Below are 18,507 nucleotides of genomic sequence, written 5' to 3' on the forward strand. Positions count from 1 at the left end.
GTCCTTTTCTAGATGTTTCCCAGTCAAATAGAGTACCTCCAAAGATGATTTAGGGGTTGGCTCATTCTCCACAGTCAGGTTGAGGTAGATGGGCCCCCACAAGCCCGCCTTTCCTTCACCCTTCTGGATAGGAAGTGTCCTGCCTCCTTCAGGGAAGTCACTGCTCTAGCAGATGTCACTTCCAAAGTGTTCCTCCTCTGCCTTCTTTCCCTTGAGTTCCTAGTATGTGCCTTAAAGAAGCACATACTTCCACTTCTCTTAAATCTTATCCCCTCTCCATCCTTTTCCCATTACACCTTAAGTAACTCTCAAGTTAATGTTCTCCTTCAATAATTGTGCTTTATATACATGTTTTTGCAAGAAAGTCTAGATCTATCAGATATCCTGACATCCCCCCATATGCATTTTTTTTGTTTATGATATACATAAGACACTCCAATCCTTTAAGAGCTAAGAGTGTCTTTAAAAGAAGCAATGTTCCCCAACTTGGCCAATTATCTTTTTTTTTTAATTTGGTCATGTCCAAACATTATTCATTGGAAACAAATATAATTTTCTTTTCTTCCCTCCCCACCCTCCCACCACCTCTTCCATAGCCCACGCGCGATTCCAGTGGGTTTCACATGTGTTCTTGATTCGAACCCATTTCCATGTTGTTGGCATTTGCATTAGGGTGTTCATTCAGAGTCTCTCCTCAGTCATATCCCCTCCACTCCTGTAGTCAAGCAGTTGCTTTTCCTCGGTGTTTTTACTCCCACAGTTTATCTTCTACTTGTGGATAGTGTTTTTTAGATCCCTGCAGATTGTTCAGGGTCATTGCATTGCCACTAATGGAGAAGTCCATTACCTTCAATTGTACCACAATGTATCAGTCTCTGTGTACAATGTTTTCCTGGTTCTGCTCCTCTTGCTCTACATCACTTCCTGGAGGTTGTTCCAGTCTCCATGTAACTCCTCTACTTTATTATTCCTTTTTGCACAATAGTATTCCAGCACCAACATATACCACAATTTGTTCAGCCATTCCCCAATCGAAGGGCATCTCCTCGTTTTCCAATTTTCGGCCACCACAAAGAGTGCAGCTATGAATATTCTTGTACAAATCTTTTTCCTTATTATCTCTTTGGGGTACAAGCCCAGCAGTCTTATGGCTGGATCAAAGGGCAGACAGTCTTTTATCGCCCTTTGAGCATAGTTCCAAATTGCCCTCTAGAATGGTTGGATCAATTCACAACTCCACTAGCAATGAATTAGTGTTCCTACTTTGCCACATCCCCTCCAGCATTCATTACTTTCCATAGCTGTCATGTTAGCCAATCTGCTGGGTGTGAGGTGATACCTCAGAGTTGTTTTGCATCTCTCTGATTATAAGAGATGTAGAACACTTTTTCATGTGCTTATTAATAGTTTTGATTTCTTTGGCTGAGAACTGCCTGTTCATCATGTCCCTTGCCCATTTGTCAATTGGAGAATGGCTTTTTTGTACAATTGATTTAGCTCTTTGTAAATTTGAGTAATTAAACCTTTGTCAGAGGTTTTTATGAAGATTGTTTCCCAATTTGTTGCTACCCTTCTGATTTTAGTTACATTGGTTTTGTTTGTACAAAAACTTTTTAATTTGATGTAGTCAAAATAATTTATTTTACATTTTGTGACTCTTTCCAAGTCTTGCTTAGTTTGAAAATCTTTCCCTTCCCAAAGGTCTGACAGATATTTCCTCACTGTCTATACTGCCTTTTATCAGGATGTAATTACCTTCCCTATCTCTTTTAACTAGATTTATTTTTACTTTGGCTTTGTCGGATATCATGATTGTGACTCCTGCCTTCTTTTTGTCAGTTGATGCCCAATAGATTTGGCTCCACCCTCTTACTTTCACCCTATGTGTATCTATATGTGTTTCTTGTAGACAGCATATGATAGGGTTTTGCATGGCTGCTCCCCGAACCCCACCGTTGAAGTCCGGCAGGCCCGGATATAATCCACTCTGCTATTCACTTGCATTTTATGGGTGAGTTCATTCCATTCACATTGAGAGTTATTACTAGCTGTGTATTTCCCAGCATTTTGATTTCTGCTCCTTTTCCTGCCTTTTCTTCTTTCACTATTTCCTTCTACACCAATGTTTGCTTTTGAACAGTCCCCCTTGTTCCCACCCTTATTTTACTTCCCTTTCTACCCCCCTCCCTATTTATCCCCTCCTTATTTTCCCTGTAGTCTTTCTAAAATTAACCCCCCGCTCCCTCCCTCTCTTGTACTGCTTCCCTCCCCACCAGACCGTTTGTTACCCTTCTACTCCCCTATAGGGTGCAAATCTATTCTCTGCCCCCAATGGATTGGATTATTTTTCCCTCTTTGAGTCACTTTCAAAGCACGTAAAAGTTGAATATTTCCTGTCTCCAACCTCTTTATCCTTCCAGTGTATTGATGTTCTCCCCCCTCCCACCATGAGCTTCTTTATGACATATAAATTTACCCCCATTTGTTTCTTTTCCCATTTCTTTTAATATTAACCTATTTTTAAGCTCTAGTTATTATATATGCATACTCATGCATATGTATTTTTGCATGCATATATCTATATACCTATTTATGTCTTGTCCTTTCATCCTATACAGTTTGTTGCTATTCCCTCTATGTATACTTTTTTCTGCCCAGGTAATAACAACAGTTTTTAAGAGTTACCAATGACCTCTTTTCTTATAGGGATACATATCATTTTAACTTATTGAGTCTCTTAAAAAATTTTTTTTTGTTTTTCTTTTTTCCCCTCTTTTTTAATTACCTTTTGATGATTCTCTTGAGTTCTTGCTTGTACATCAAATTTTCTGTTCAGGTCTGGCCTTTTCTTTATGAATTCTTGAATGACCATACTTTCCCCTGTAAGAATATAGTCAATTTTGCTGGGTAGTTGATTCTTGGTTGTAGACCTAGTTCCCTTGCTTTCCGGAATATCGTATTCCATGCCTTTCTTTTTTTCAGTGTGGATGCAGCCAGATCCTGAGTTATCCTCACTGTGGTTCCTTGGTATCTGAATGACTTCTTCTTGGCAGCTTGTAATATCTTTTCTTTGGTCTGATAGTTCTTGAATTTGGCTATAACATTCCTGGGTGTTGTCACTTAGGGATTAAGTGCAGGAGGTGATCTGTGGATTCTATCAATCTCCACTTTTCCCTCTTGTTCAAGGATTTTGGGGCAGTTTTCTTTAATAATTTCCTGTAATATAATGTCCAGGCTTTTTCTTTTGTCATGGTCTTCTGGTAGGCCAATAATTCTTAAATTGTCTCTCCTTGAACGATTTTCTAAATCCTCTGTTTTGTGAATGAGATGCTTCATATTTTCCTCAATTTTTTCATTCTTTTGGTTTTGTTTTATAGTGTCCTGCTGCCTTGTAAGGTCACATGATTCTAGTTGTTGTATTCTGGTTCTTAAAGACTGGATTTCATCCTTAGTTTTTTGGTTGTCCTTTTCCTTTTGGTCAGATTTTCTTTGGGCATCATCTTTCATCTTCTTCACCTCATCTTTCATCTGCTTTGCCTCATCTTTCATCTCCTTTGCCTCATTTTCCAGCTGGTTGATTTTGGCTTTCAAGACACTATTTTCTGTTTCCAGATGACTTATCTTAGTTTTTAAGTTATTTTCCCAATTGTCTTCAGCCTCTCTTGTGTTTTGAATTGCATTTTGACTTCTTCCAAAGCCTGTTTCCAATTCGCTGGGATTTCTGATTTTTCCTTTGCTGATCCCTCCCCCTGTTTCATTCGCTCTTTGCTCATTACCTGTGCAGAAACTGTCTATTATAATTTCTTTCTTCTTTTTCTGTTGTTTGCTCGAGTTTACCCCTTCTTTGCTCCCCATATTTAGCTGTGCTCTTGCTCCTCTCATTTTGTTTTGGTTTTGGGGCTGTCAGTCTCCCCTCTTGGAGCTTTGTCAGATCTCCTGGCACAGTCTCTAGGGAAGGAATGCTAGCTTCCCTGTCGTCTGGGAGCTTTTGATTGGATTGAGTTCAACTGGGTCTGGTTGTATGTGGTATGAAGCTCTGAGGCCCTGAAGACACCTGGAAGGCTGGGCCACCCAGGCTCTCTCCAGCTCTCTCCAGCTGCTTCTCTGCTGTCCGCAGGTGCCTTTGCCCGCCTCCCTAAACTCTGAGGAGCTCTGATGGAACTAGGTTCAACTGGATTGGTCTGGATGTGCCCCGAGGCAAAGGTGAGACTGGAGCCTGATGGAGGGACCCAGCCACCGCCTGTCTCTCCCTGGCTTCCTCCCCGCTGTCCAAGCTGGATGCTCCGAGCCCGGTGCCCCACTGCTCACAAGGTAGACCCTCCAAAACAGCACCTTTGCCAGCTCAGAGGTTCCCGCTGCTGCTGGGGGCTCAGCCCTCTGGGTTGTGGGGGAGGGGTCCTGGGATCTTCACTCTGCCTTCCCCTTAGCCCTGAGTATTCTCAGATTCTGGCTTTTGGGGGGCGTACCTTTTGATTTGAGTCCAGAAGGAGGGTTCCCCGCTTTTGTCCTGTTGTTCAGCTTGAATTTCAGTGCCCTAGGAGCATTCAGTCTGTATCGGTAAGGAAGGGTCTTCCATGAGGTCTGAACTCCCGATTATCTTTTAATAAAGTTTTGAGCAACTTTACCTGAGGAAAAAAATTCTTTTCTTATGTCATCTCTCACAAAATTAATTCCCCTTTTTTGACTGCTTAATTATTTTGGTTTCTCAAGCTAAATAGTTTAGAGATATGTTCTTGGCCCTTTCTTCCTTTTTCATTCCAGTATCTCATCTGATACCAAATCCTGTCATTTTTTCCTTGCAAATATCCATCAGATTCATTCCTTTCTCTCCATTCTTATTCAAACCGCCACTTTAAGTTCCTATCTCAGCTACTCATTTGACTTCACCTCTAGGTTCTTCTTCCTTTAAATGAAAACTGCATATAGATGCAAAACCAATGTTCTTAAAACATTGTTTTTATCCTATCACTCCTTCCCTAAGAAGTTATAGTGGTTCCCTATCAACTCCTGAATCATTGTCATAGAATTGTGATAGGGAGCTTAGCCCTCTAACCCTCTTCTTCCACAGATGCAGATACCAAGGCCCAAGTAGTGCCAAATCCATTATTTCCTGCAGCATCCCAAGCATATTCACATCTATGAATCATAAATGACTGTATGGCGACTATGTCTCCAAGCATGAGGCTTTACCGATAAGGTTTGTGAAGGTAACCTTGACCTGATCACGCGGCCTATTGCCTAAGACAAGCCCATTAACATGCTCGGAGACTTGACCTCCATGCCCAAAAGGTGTTCCCTCCACTATACCACCCAATCTTGATTGTCTAAGATATGTGATGTAATTGTTACGTGATTAGAGGCATCTCTCTGCCTCCTCATAAATAAAAGCAAAGGCAACCACTGGGATTTTCTCTTTTTAGGAAAGTTCTTTCCCCAGCTAGGATCTCCATTCTTCTCTCTCTCTTTCCTCTAAGTCCTTTCCTTCCCCGAGGCTGTAACCATCTCGGCCTGCATTCTCTACCTTAATCTCCTCAACCACCTCCTTTTCCATTAATCCTCATTTTCCGCCTTAAGGAAAATCATAGGGGTTGCCTGCCCTATCCAACCACTGATTTGTCGGTGTCTTTCATTTCCACCCTGGTTCTCTCCTTGGGTCCCATTACAAAGGTGAGCCCCTTCCCTTGTGGGACCCTGCTGGTCAGGAAATTCATTAGGAACAAACCCACATTTCCCTTTTTTTTTAAACCCTTACTTTCCATCTTAGATGCTGCATATTGGTTCTGAGGCAGAAAACTGGTAAGGGCTAGACAATGGGATTAAGTGACTTGCCCAGAGTCACAGAACTAGGAAGTATCTAAAGCCAATTTGGTCTCCTGTTTCCAGGCCTAGCTCTCAATCCACTGAGCCACCAAGCTGTCCCCCAGTATTTCACTTTCAAGGTCTTGACAAACATTTCCCACTTGTCACTTTCCAAACACTTGAAAATATGCTCATTTATTTATTTACTTCTTATTGCCCCGTCTGATACCTTCTCTCTCTTCTACCATTTAATTTCAGTTTTTCTTCAAAATATCATGGCAATACTATCATGAAAAATAATTTTGGGGGTACAGATTTAGGATTTTACTGGTATAGGAAAAACCCAGCAAGGAAGCTCCCCCTATTCCAACCCAAATGAATCTTTCCTTTTTTTCTGAGCTCCTGCTGGTCTCAGTTGCTAATATAGCTTAGTACTTACTTTTTCTTCTAATCACTTTATGCTTTGCCTCTCCAACATTTAGACAGTAAGTGCAGGAGTCTTTTTTACCCCTTTTATAGCCTCCAATACATGCCTGCTGTTAGGTGGTACAGTGGATAGAGTACTAAGCCTAATGTTAGGAAGTTTCATTTTCCTGAGTTCAGATCTAGTCTCAGACACTTACTAGCTGTGTGACCCAGGGAAATCATTTAAACCTGTTAGCCTCAGTTCCTAATCTGTAAAATGAGCTGGAAAAGAAAATGGCAAACCACTCCAAACCATTGCCAAGAAAATCCCAAATGGGGTCATAGGATCAGACACTACTGAACACACCTACACCACTGCACACAAAATAGTTATGTCTAAATTTATTCAGTTATGGAATTTTAAAATGAAAAATGGACCTTAGAGACCATACAATCCAAATGAGACCAAGAGATTGAGCAAGTTCCTAATACCATAGTTAAGAAAATAATAAACAATTATTGAAGCTTCAAGCTATACTAATTGGTTAATAATCATTTATTAATCACCTATTATCTGTCAAACATTGTGTCTGAAAGACAAAGTCAAAATACGTTCTGTGACCTCAAGAAGCTCATAGTCTAATGGGGGAGACAATATGTAAACAAATATGTACAAACCACATACAGGTTAAATAGAAAATAATGAACAGAAGGAAGGTACTAGCCTTAAAGGAAATCAAAAAAGTCTTCTAGTACAAATTTAAACTTGGACTTGAAGGATGCCAGGGAACAGAGAAGAAGAGCATTCTAGATATGGGAGACTATAGTAGTCACATTTCTAGAGCACTTTAAGGCTGAAAAGAATTGCTAGTGCATATAAACTATGATTTAAGTTAATATTAACTAAAGTACCATGACTCAAAGAAATCTGATATGAACAAGAATTTCTCTAAAAAAAAAAAAATTTCCTAACCAAAAGGATTTGTATACTCATGTCCAAGAACTAATGTTCATGATATCAATTGCACTGATGAGTTTCTAGTGAATGATGCTTGGAATGGCTTGCCAACTGGGAGAGAAATGAGAGGAGGTAGAGAAAGAAATTCTGCAATGGTAATTGATAAACAGATATATTATTTTCTTCAATGAACTAAAAATCAACCCCTTTCCCCAAATAAAAACTTCTACAAGGAAAAATTTCAATCACTTTAATTTAAGCTTGTAGGGTACTGGGACAGAGATTCAACTGCTCAATATAATTGCAACAATTTTATATAGTGCTAAGTTAATATTCATAGAGATACATATTACATGAGAACAAACAAATGGCTTTATTTTAATTTTTCTTCAAAAGCTCAGTACTTTATAAAATGTCAGATGTGGTCAAAACAATATCGTTTGAATTCCAAATGTAGAACCTGGAAAAATCTTTTAATTCTAGAATTTTTTTCTGAATTTCTTCAATAACTATCACAATTCCACATGTTCCCAATTCACCAGTTTCACTGTAGGCAATCCAAACCAGTCAAAATGTGAGAGTAAGAGTGTTTAACTCTTCTTATGAGAGATATCTGCTATTTAACTTTAACATTGCATCTTTCCCAACTTACTCATCCTTGCTTTGTTTTAAACAAAAAAGATAAATCACTAATTACTGACTTAATAGGTATACATTTTGTCACTGTAGGAAACAATGACATGTACTTTTTATCAAGCAGAAGAAACCAAGAAAGACTTAAAATACTGAAAAACTGGGGCATTCTTCCTGTTGTGCTATTGTTTCTGGAATAATTACTAACAATCATCATCACTTTAGAAATCAAATAAAGCTAAATATCTATATTTTAGAGAATATAGATAATGGGAAGAATCAGTTAACTCTTAAGAACAAACCAAGAAAGAATTGAACTTTTGCCATGTATCTGCAATGTACACACAGGTTCTTCTAATTTTGAACATTAGGTATGTTTGGTAAACTATTTTATTTAAAACAAAAAAATTTTAGAATATTTAGTATACTCTCACTGATGTCTACACAGACATACAGAGTTGATAAATAGAGCACACAAGATTTACCACTCTGCATCTCCAATGGCTTTGGCGAACACATAGTCTTTCCCTCCAAAGCACATGACACCGTCTTTTAAGTAAAATTTCCATTTGTTCTTGCTTCGATGAATCTGGAGGTGAAAAAGAAACAGTCTGAAAATAACACAAAATTATCCATGAAATGGCAAAATTTTAGAAATTAAATAATTTTTATAAGTATTCTTAAGTATTCCTTTACTTTTATATGAAGTGCTATTTACAAATAATCACTAATAAAAGGCAATCAATGTGTGTTACATAGGAAGAATCTACCCCAAACCTTACATTATTTTTCAATTCAACAAGCATTTATTTAAGATGTAGTATGCTCTAGATTAGTGATGGTGAACCTTTTAAAGATGGAATACCAGGCACAACTACCATCCCACCCCCTAAATCAAGGGCCAGAAAGGAGTGCCCTGTCCCACTCCTAACCCCATACAGGGGAGGGAGGAAGCACTCCCATTGGGCTGCTGGGCAGAGGGGTGGGTGAAATGAGGAATGTCCCCATAGAGTATAGAGAGGGGGAGGGAAGTGGCCTGAGCACTCTGCTCCCTTCCAGCTCTGCCACCTGTGAGCCATTCACCTTATCCATTGTGTGCTCCCATTGGGCTGCTGGGCAGAGAGGGATTGTGAAAAAAAAAATGTTATTAGGTATGGTAGAGAGGGGGAGGGGAGCAGATCTGCCCATGTCCCTCTGCCTTTCTGGTAATTAACTCTGGGAGAAGGTGGATGGCTGAGTGCCCACAGAGAGTGCTCTGCACGCCATCTTTGGCACCCATAGGTTCACCATCACTGCTCTAGACACTGTGCCCAAAAACAAACTCCCAAAGAAAGCACACTCATCCACCAAGAAAGAATTAGTGGCCTAGTCCCTTTAGAATAGCAATCATAGCTCACTTTCAAATGCAAACACTATCCCACAGGGAAAAGAGTCAGCAAAGGAGCCTGAAAAGGAATAGTCAGACAGATAAGAAAACCAAGAGAGAATGTCAGAAAAATGTAAAGACAGAAGAAGGTGATCAATAGTGTCAAAGGTTGCAGATAGATCAAGGATAAGGCCTGAGAAAAGACCAATGGATTTGACAGTTAAGAGATTACTGGTAATTCTAGGAAGTGAAATTTTAGTAGACTGATGAGGTCAGAAACCAAACTGCAGAGTTAAAAAAGCAAATGAGAGGAAGAGAAGTAGAAGCACCAATTGTAAATGGCTTTCTCTAATCACAAAATCATAAAAAGGAGAGCTATAAAGTGATAACTAGCGGAGATCCTGGATGAATGACAGTTTTTGAGAATGGAAGAGACATGGATATGTTTGTAGCAATAGGAAAATGTCCAGGAGGCAAGGAGAGACTGAAGATAAGAAAATAGAGATAACAGATGGTGGAATCTGGTGGAAAAGATGGGATTGAAGGGGATCACTTGTGCAGATAAAGAGGATGGTCTTGGCAAAGGGAAGAGTCACCTCTTCATGGGAGACATAAGTGAAAGAGAGCAGAAGAAGGCACCTAGGTGATGTGAAATGAGGACAGAAGAGAGCTCTTGGTGAGTAGCCTCAGTTTTAGCAATAATATACAAGGCAAGAGTCCAGGAGTTAGAGGACCTGGAGCCATGGAAGGTTTGAGAAGAGATTAAAAGATCTGGAAGATCTGCTGTAGTAAGAGGGATAATGAATTAAATAGGGAGGTATGAAAGATCACCTGGCAGCAGCAGTGAGGCCCCATTTGAGGCTACTAACAGAAATCTGCAGCAGACCCAGTCAGCACAATTTAATGATTTTTCTCCAGCTTCATTCAGTAGCACATGTATAGGAGCAAAAGCAATAGATGGCAAGAGTGAATCAAGACCAAGCCTTGGCAGGACAAAATCAGAGATACAATAAGTGGGCATGGGAAGAATACAGTGTAGAGTTGGAGCCCCAACTGTAATACAGAAAAAGTACAAAAGGTTGACCAGCTCATCCTCTACTATAGAAGCAATAGTGATTTTAAAAAAACTCTTTCCTGTTTACTAGTACTTAACAATTGTTCCAAGTCCCCAACTGTGAAACCCAGTAGTAAGTTATTGACTTCCTCTTCTCCCTTATCACCTAGATCCAATTTTCCCCAAGTTTTATTGATTCTTCCATTTTCCAACTGCCACCTCCACAGTCCATCCAATCAGTTGTTCTCCTTACCTCAAGACTCTCCTTGAAATACATCCTGCATACTACTATGCTTTCTGAAACATACCTTCATATCATTTTGTTGCTCAAGAACATAGTCATTAATTCCCCAGTGCCTATCAGATCAAGGCCAGGCTCATCATTCTAATGTTCCAGACCCTAATTGAGCTCTCCTAGTACATCCAGAAGTATGCTATTTCAAAAAGGTCTGTCCTAGCAACCCATTCTCATCTCTATGACTCTTTTCCTGACATTTTCTACCTTCATAAGCTTCTCCTTCCTCTCCTCCCAATCCTATATCCTCCCCTTCCTATGCCTTAAGGTTCAACTTGAGCTCCAGCTCATCCATTAAGGCCTCCCTAGTAAGTCTATCCATTGAACATCCAAACAGTACAGATAATGTGAAGGTCCACCCTGAAATACATAATCAGTTCTGCTATCATGAGAATGTTCCCAAAAATCACCCTGCAATGCAAAACCAAGCAATAAAAACCACACAGCTCATGGAGGAAATGCCAGTTAGGGACACATGGCTCAAAAGCTTCATCAGTGGTGTACTTAAAAAAAAAAAAGGAACCCAAGAAAAAAATAGTAGCATAGTTTCATACATCTTAAGAAATACTTAAATACCATAATAAATAGTGGTCCCTTGAGTGGCCTCAGTCTGTTCCTAGGCCTGAGGCTATGAGAGTAGGGGACAGAGTGAGGGTAGTGTGGATCAGTCCTCCTCTACCAACATGTCCTACTGTAACAACATATATTTAATTAATGCTTTACCTTTAAAAAGGCAGGAAGTTTAACTGTGGAAGTTTGTGTCAGAAGGTTACAGCATGTGAGTGATTGTGAAGAGGTAGCTTTCTGCACGTTCTCAAAAGAAATTGCAAAAAAGGAAACCTTTTTTTAGTCGATTATGCTCAAATGTTCCCTAATGTAGCAATCACAGTTGAACAAATCTGAATTTTCCAGCACACCTTACAGCAGAACTGACTAGACTAGATTCCTGTCACAATACTACATATATCTAAGTAAAACCTGGTATGACCTAAGCTCCTCTTATTAAGGAGATTTTATTAAGGACAACCCTGGAGGATCTCATATTATGGTTCCATCTATCACCTAGTCCTGGGGCCTGGACACTGAAAACCATTTTATAATGAGTCTTAAGTTCATACACCAAGAGAAATATAAATGGCAGAAAATACTACTCAAATTAGGTCCAGCCATGGAAAAATTGAAGTCTCTTCCTTAAAGAAATGCTTTCCTCCTTCAGTCAGCTCAACAGGGCTCCAGAGAGAGAGCACCTTCTCCCAGCCCTCAGTATGCTAACAATTACACTCACCTTCTGCACCTTTGAGACAATCCCTTGCTTTTCTTATGTGCCCTAGTTTCAGCTCTATGGTGAGCTACTACTACTCTCTTATGGATCCTATTTTCCTTTATAATTTTTAAAAATCAATTAAAACCAAACAGAAATAAATATCATTATAAAATAAATTTATTAAGACTTACAGTTTTATAAGTACTAACACTTCAAGTCAGTGATTTTTTTTCTCTCTCCAAAATCTGTCACCTCTCATCAAGAGCTAATGATAATAAACTTCAACTGAACAGTGCTAAATTTTTTGATACTGCTAAGTTTAATTATATTAGTTGTCAAAAAAGAACACAGACTCTGATTTGGAGTGGGAAAAGAAATATATTGTTTAAATATTTTATTTTTTAATTAATTTATAATTATATTTATCTATGGTGTCTACTGTGATTATATACTAATACTTTACACAACATTCAAGGCCTTTGATCGTCTTCAAGTCTAAGCCCAAGCCAATCTGGATTCTTTATCATCTGAATCTAGCTTACCCTTTCCCCCATGCTTGTGTCCAATCTGTTCTCTAGAACTAAAATGTCCTCCCTCTGACCTCTTCACCAACTAAATTCTTATCCATCCTTAAAATTCTAACTCAAATAACACTTTCTCCATAAAATTTTCCCCAAATCTCTTCTAGCCTTCCAGACCTAGTGTGGCACTTTGTTTTGTGACTCTACCTTCCTTATGTAACAGTGAGCCATATTAGTATTTTATTCCCTAGAGCATCATAAGCTCTATGAAAGGAAAGACAAAATCCCTTTAGAACCTGGAGTCAAGATTAATGTTTTCTATATCCAACAACATTAAGGCATAGTTCACAGTTAGCATTTAGGCTTTCAAATGCTTGTTGAATTGAATTTTAGGATTCTCAGTTCAGTTCAGAGAAATAAGAGACAATTACATGTCCCAAGATTCTTAAGAGAAAAACAATGCAAAAAAAGGGAAAAGAAGCTTTCAAAAATTAACCGAGAGTTGTTGTTCTAACTATAATAGGGAAAAGAAGACAATCAAAAAAAGGGAAAGACATCTATTCTAATTAGCTTGGACAATGGTGGTAGTCAGAAAGGAAGCAGAGCTACTCAATTGTAATTCTGCCTTATCTAAGCTTTGTATTTCCCCCAGTGACTCATATTCCACTGTATACAGTGCAGATGCTTAATAAATATCTGTTCCCTTGAATTATTTTTCATGACCACTCACTGCAATGGTCTATATGAGGCATTTTTGGCATTTTTTTTAGTAGTTTGTCACATACTATTTGGAATTTTCTCTAATTACTGCATGTCTTTTGGTTTCAACTCCTTTATGTCCCAAATCTAAAAATACTGAGTGCCTGGCTCAGAGGAAGCCATCAATATATACTTATTCTAATAACCCTTTTTAAAGATAGTGTAAGTTAAATGCTAAGCAGACATAACTACTGGTTTTTCCATTATGGATGTCATGACTTTCAGATACATCAGATTTCATTAATAAACCCAAAGGTAGGGATCTGCATACTATACCTTGTCGTATTGACAAACTATTACATTATCCGTGTCAAACAGGTCTGGCACATCCTGTTCACTAACATCATCCCCAGAATTTAAAGGGTCCTAAAGATTAAAAGTAATATCATCAAATAATTTTCATTAGATACAAAATTTTATTTAAAAAATTGAAAAAAGTATTTGCTGCTTTAAAAAGTTTGCCAACTTTGTAATCCCTAAGCCTGTCTTTCTTAACCCTCTCCTGACTCCCTCAGTGTCTCTACAGTTTAACAAGATAAGTCTTTTTTAAATGTTGGCTCTAACACAGTTTTCAATTTAATTTTAGAAAAAAAATTTTAATGGACTTCCTACCATGCAAAAAAAAAATTCCTCTTCCTCCCCTTAAAAAAGGAGGAGGGGAGAGGGCAGCTGGGTAGCTCAGTGGATTGAGAACCAGGACTAGAGATGGGAGGTCCTAGGTTCAAATCTGGCCTCAGACAATTCCCAGCTGTGTGACCCTGGGCAAGTCACTTGACCCCCATTGCCCAGCCCTTACCACTCTTCTGCCTTGGAGCCAATACTGTGTATTGGCTCCAAGATGGAAGGTAAGGATTATAAATCAATAAATCTTTAAAAAAAAAAAGGAGGAGGGGTATTCTTGTTAATTTATTAACCCTAGGGACCTAATGACAAAAGCATTACTCTTTTACATGTAGTAAAATTATTCATTTTACCAAAGCAATCCTCACCTCTTCTACAATGTCTATTTGGGGCTCTTCATTATCACTGCTATTGGTGGTTGAATCTTCATTTGAGATACTATCACCTTCTTCTTCAAGAACTTTCAGATCTTCTGCATCAATAATACCAAGAAATTCATTCTCATCCACATCTCTTGTACTCCCTATTTCTTCATTTGAAGATGTATCTCCAGTTCCATCTATTTGGATAATTTCTTTAATGTCATCAATTGTTTGTATACTCAAATCCATTTGTGCACTGGATTCCTATAAAGAAAATCATATGCAGGATGTAAAATATAGTTATTTTGCCCAAAAGATTAGTGGTCAGAAGAAATAAAAAGCTTTCAAGAGGAGAACTGTAAACTCAACAATCATATGACAATCTTCTAATAGTAAGAGAATTGAAGTCACATCAAAGCCTTTCTCAGTTCTTCTTAATCTCAGAGTCTTCCCTCTGAGACCACCCTCATTTTATCCTGTACATCTTATTTGTACATAGTTATCTGTATGTTATTTTCCCCATTAGACTATGAGCTCCTTGACAGAATGGACTGTCTTTATGTTTCTTTGTATCCTCGGCACTAGCACAGTACCTGGCAAAGGAGACACTTATTAATAGATACTAGCTAACTCACTTATATATGGTTCTATTCATATTTGTCTTCTTATATACAGAACTGGAATGTAATCTCCTTGCAAGTAGGGGTTATGTCATTCCTTCTATTTGTATTCCCTGGCTAGTCCATAATAAGTGCTTAGTATATGCATCTTGATTGATTAAATATGTGTATTTATGTGTGTATGCAATGTAAGTTACTTTAAATAGGGCACAGAATTTATGAGAAGCAACAAAAAGTGTTTGTTAAAGCCTTCCTGACCAAAAGGAGATAGCATCTCCTCTCTAATCACTCCTGGAGTTTTCTTATACAATAATAATAATAATCAAAATATAAGGAACACACCAAAAAGCACATCCTTTGATAACTTGAAAAACTGTTTGTTATAAGGGGAAAGTACCAGATCTGTATTCACTGGAGATGTGGCACATCTGTTTGACACAGAGCAAGTAAGCTGACTTCTTGGCTGAACTGAAATAAAGCCTCAGTTTCCTCATTTACAAAATAGAAGAAATAAAGTAATTCTCTTGTAGCTATTATAAGGAAAGAGCTTTGTAAACCTTCAGGTACCATATAAATGAATTACTTTTATTATTAATTCTGATTTCCAATAAGATCATTGCTTTAATAATGTCAATTTTATATACTTATCTTACATAATACATTAGTATAAACATTGGTAATTTTAAGATTCATATATATCATCCTATTTCATCTTCATAACATCTATGTCATATAGGTAAGGAAGAAATTACTACCACTACTTTATAAATTAAGGTATGGTGACTACAGAGTCACAAAAATAGTGGTAAATCAGAGCCAAAAGCCCATTAGGATTCAAAAGCAAAGCCAGTGTCTCATGTTTTATATATGCTATAACTTTAAGGCATACTACATAACCCATAGGTGCTCAAACACTTGCTTAATTGATAAAGGAAAATAGAAAACTCCCAAAGTTGGAGGGAGCACCAAAGATCTCATGGATTTACAAGAAAATCTTATTAGACATCCAAAGAACAATACCAATATTATAGAAGATGTTTAGGGGGGTGAGAATAGGAAAAGAAGGAGTCTTATTAAATTCTTTCTATGATATAAATGTGATTTTGATACCTAAAATACAGAAAATCAAAACAAAGAAAATCTTATCCTTAATAAACATTAAGCAAAATATTAAATAAAATAAATACATATAAAATACAATAAAATTTAGCAAGAGGCTATAGCAACATATCACAAAAATTTTATACCATGACTAGCTTGGAATTATACTAAGAATGTAGGGTTAGTTTTATATATTAAGAAAATTATCAGCATCAAAGGCTATATTAATAAGATCAATGAAATGATCTTGAATGAAAATCATATCATTTTATCAAGATGCAAGAAAAACATTTAAAAAGAAACAGTAACCCGTCCTAATTAAAAAAAAACTTTTAAAAGCACAGGATTAATATTATAAGTAATATCTATCTAAAACCACTATACAACATTATACATAATGGGGATCTTTGCTTTTGTAAAAAAAAAAAAGGTCTATTTTCACCACTACTATTTAACATACTCCTAAAAATGTTAGCTATAGCAGCAGGACAAGAAAAAAAAAAGAAACAAAGCCGTGGAAAAGATAAAATAAAATTCTTGGTTTTTGCAAATCACATGATCTTGACTGATCTTGACTTGGAGAATACTAAAGTGTTACCTAAATATATTAATATAACAACAATTTCAGCAAAGTTTCAAGACATAAAGCAAACCCACATAAAGCAATCAGCATTTTTTTATATTACCAACACAACCTATCAGGAAGACATACAAAGAGATTTGATCTAAAACAAGTATAGAATGTATAAAATAGGTGGGAATCTGTCAAGATCAACATAAGAACTATCTGTATAAAACTATAAAACATTCTGTTTTAAAATACATACCTAAATAAACTGGAGAGCTATGTAAGGCCTCAAATGAAAACTTCTGGGAAAACTGTAGTCTGGCAGAAACTAATATAGATCAACATCTCATACCATACAATAAAACTCCAAAAGGCTATATTTTGATATACTTTGATAAAAAGGAGATATTATGAACAAATGGAAAAATGAGGAAGAAAATATCTTTCAGATTGATGGATGGGGGAGATTCATGACAAACTAAAGGATAGAGATGAACAAAGAAGTTAAAACAAATAAATCTGATTATATAAAATTTAAAAAGTTTTGTACAAACAAAAATAATTCACTTAAATTAAAGGAAATAGGTTAAGTGGGGGGATCTTTGCACACAAGTTTGTCTGATAAAGGTCTCACATCTAAGATAAATAATAAAGTGATTCAAATTTATAAGAACAAGAGTCATTTCCTAATAGTTAAATGGTCAAAGTATATAAACAATATCCAAAGGAAAAAAATCTATGCTATCAACAAATGGGGAAAATGCTTCAAATTACTAATAATTAGAGAAATATAAATTAAACCAACTCTACCTTATATTCTTCAGATTTATCAAGGTTGGTAAAAAAAAAAAGTTAAGTTATTTATGTTAGAAGGGCTATGGAAGAACAAGTACATTAATGTTCTGTTGACGAAACCAAGAATTGCTCCTGCCTTTATGGAAAGCAATTTAAAATTTTGTCCATAAAAATAAGTAAACTGAGAATATGTACTGACCCAATAGTACTCCTATTGGGTCTATACACCAAAGAAATCAAAGAAGAAGGAAATAACTTATATGTACAAAAAATATTTATAGCAGCTCTTTGTAGTGGCAGAGAACAGAAACTAAGGAGGAGCTCATCAACTCGGAAGCAGATGGACAAATTATGGCATATGAGTGCAATGGGGTATTACTCTGCTTTAATAAATTATAAAGGCGATGGTTTCAGAGAAATCCAGGTAGATTTTTACATACTGATGCAAAATCAAATGGGCACCAGGAGAACAACACTATAAATATAAATAAGTTGAAAGCTCTAAGTAGTCCAATAAATGTAATAACCAATTGTAATTCCAGAGAACTCTTGATGAAGCAAGTTACTATCCATTTCCTATCAAGACATATTGGACTCAAGGTGTAGACTAAGTTGTATATTTGTTAGACATGGCCAATGCAGATATTTGCCACAATTTTGTTTTGTTTCCGATGGAGTGGGACCGAAAGGGACACACTAGATGGAAGGAAAAATATGTTTATTGAAAATAAATTCATTTTTAAAGAAAAATGTGAAGAATACTTCTAATTAAGATACAATTCAAAGAAAGTGAGAGATTTTGAGGCAGAGATTAAGGAGAGAGTTCATTTCGGGCATGAAGAATAACCAGTATGATGGCACAGAACCATAAATCACTACTAACCATCTTCTCCAAAATACTCTGACCTCTAGGTTTCTGTGACACTCAAGAGTGGGTAGACAGATAGGGAGAACATCAGAGAGACTCCTACTATTAGATCATTATCCATACCCTGCACTCTTTGAATTATCTCTAAGTCTCTGTCCTAGGACCTCTTTTTCTTCTTTCTATATTGTCTCTGTGTGATTTTTATCAGTTCCCATGAGTTCAATTATCTCTATGCAGATGATTCCCAGATCTATATATTGAGCCTGAATCCCTCTCCTGATCAAGGTCCAATTCAACATCAACATCTACCTATTAGACATTTTCCAATAAATAGCCCATAGGCATTCAAACAGAACTAAAACAGAATTCATCTTTGTCTCCCAAATCTACTGAATTTCCACCTTCTCTATTTCTGTCAGGCATATCATCATCTTTTCTGTTATTAAAATATGAAACTTTAGCATTATGCTCAACTTTTTGCTCTCCCTCAATCCCATATCCAATCAGTTACCAAGGCT

The 18,507-nt window shown here is 37.1% G+C and overlaps 1 protein-coding gene across 4 annotated transcripts in view; it reads right to left on the minus strand.

The window, feature by feature from the left end:
* Positions 1–7,397: 7,397 nt before the first annotated feature.
* Positions 7,398–18,507, minus strand: part of GTF2A1L (general transcription factor IIA subunit 1 like) — a 37,213-nt gene continuing 26,103 nt past the window's right edge. For 2 of the 4 annotated variants that reach the window (XM_016427949.2, XM_007475290.2), the window contains exons 7-10: positions 14,044–14,301; positions 13,331–13,420; positions 11,234–11,314; positions 7,398–8,384 (exon numbers count right to left, since the gene is read on the minus strand). In XM_016427949.2, the coding sequence (XP_016283435.1) occupies positions 8,277–8,384; positions 11,234–11,314; positions 13,331–13,420; positions 14,044–14,301 (537 nt within the window). In that variant the 3' untranslated portion in view covers positions 7,398–8,276. Of the gene's footprint in view, positions 8,407–11,233; positions 11,315–13,330; positions 13,421–14,043; positions 14,302–18,507 lie in introns of all 4 variants that reach the window. The other 2 variants (XM_016427936.2, NM_001204850.1) reach the window with 2 other exon arrangements.

Source organism: Monodelphis domestica, chromosome 1 (assembly GCF_027887165.1).
Source record: "Monodelphis domestica isolate mMonDom1 chromosome 1, mMonDom1.pri, whole genome shotgun sequence".
Taxonomy (NCBI): Eukaryota; Metazoa; Chordata; class Mammalia; order Didelphimorphia; family Didelphidae; genus Monodelphis; species Monodelphis domestica.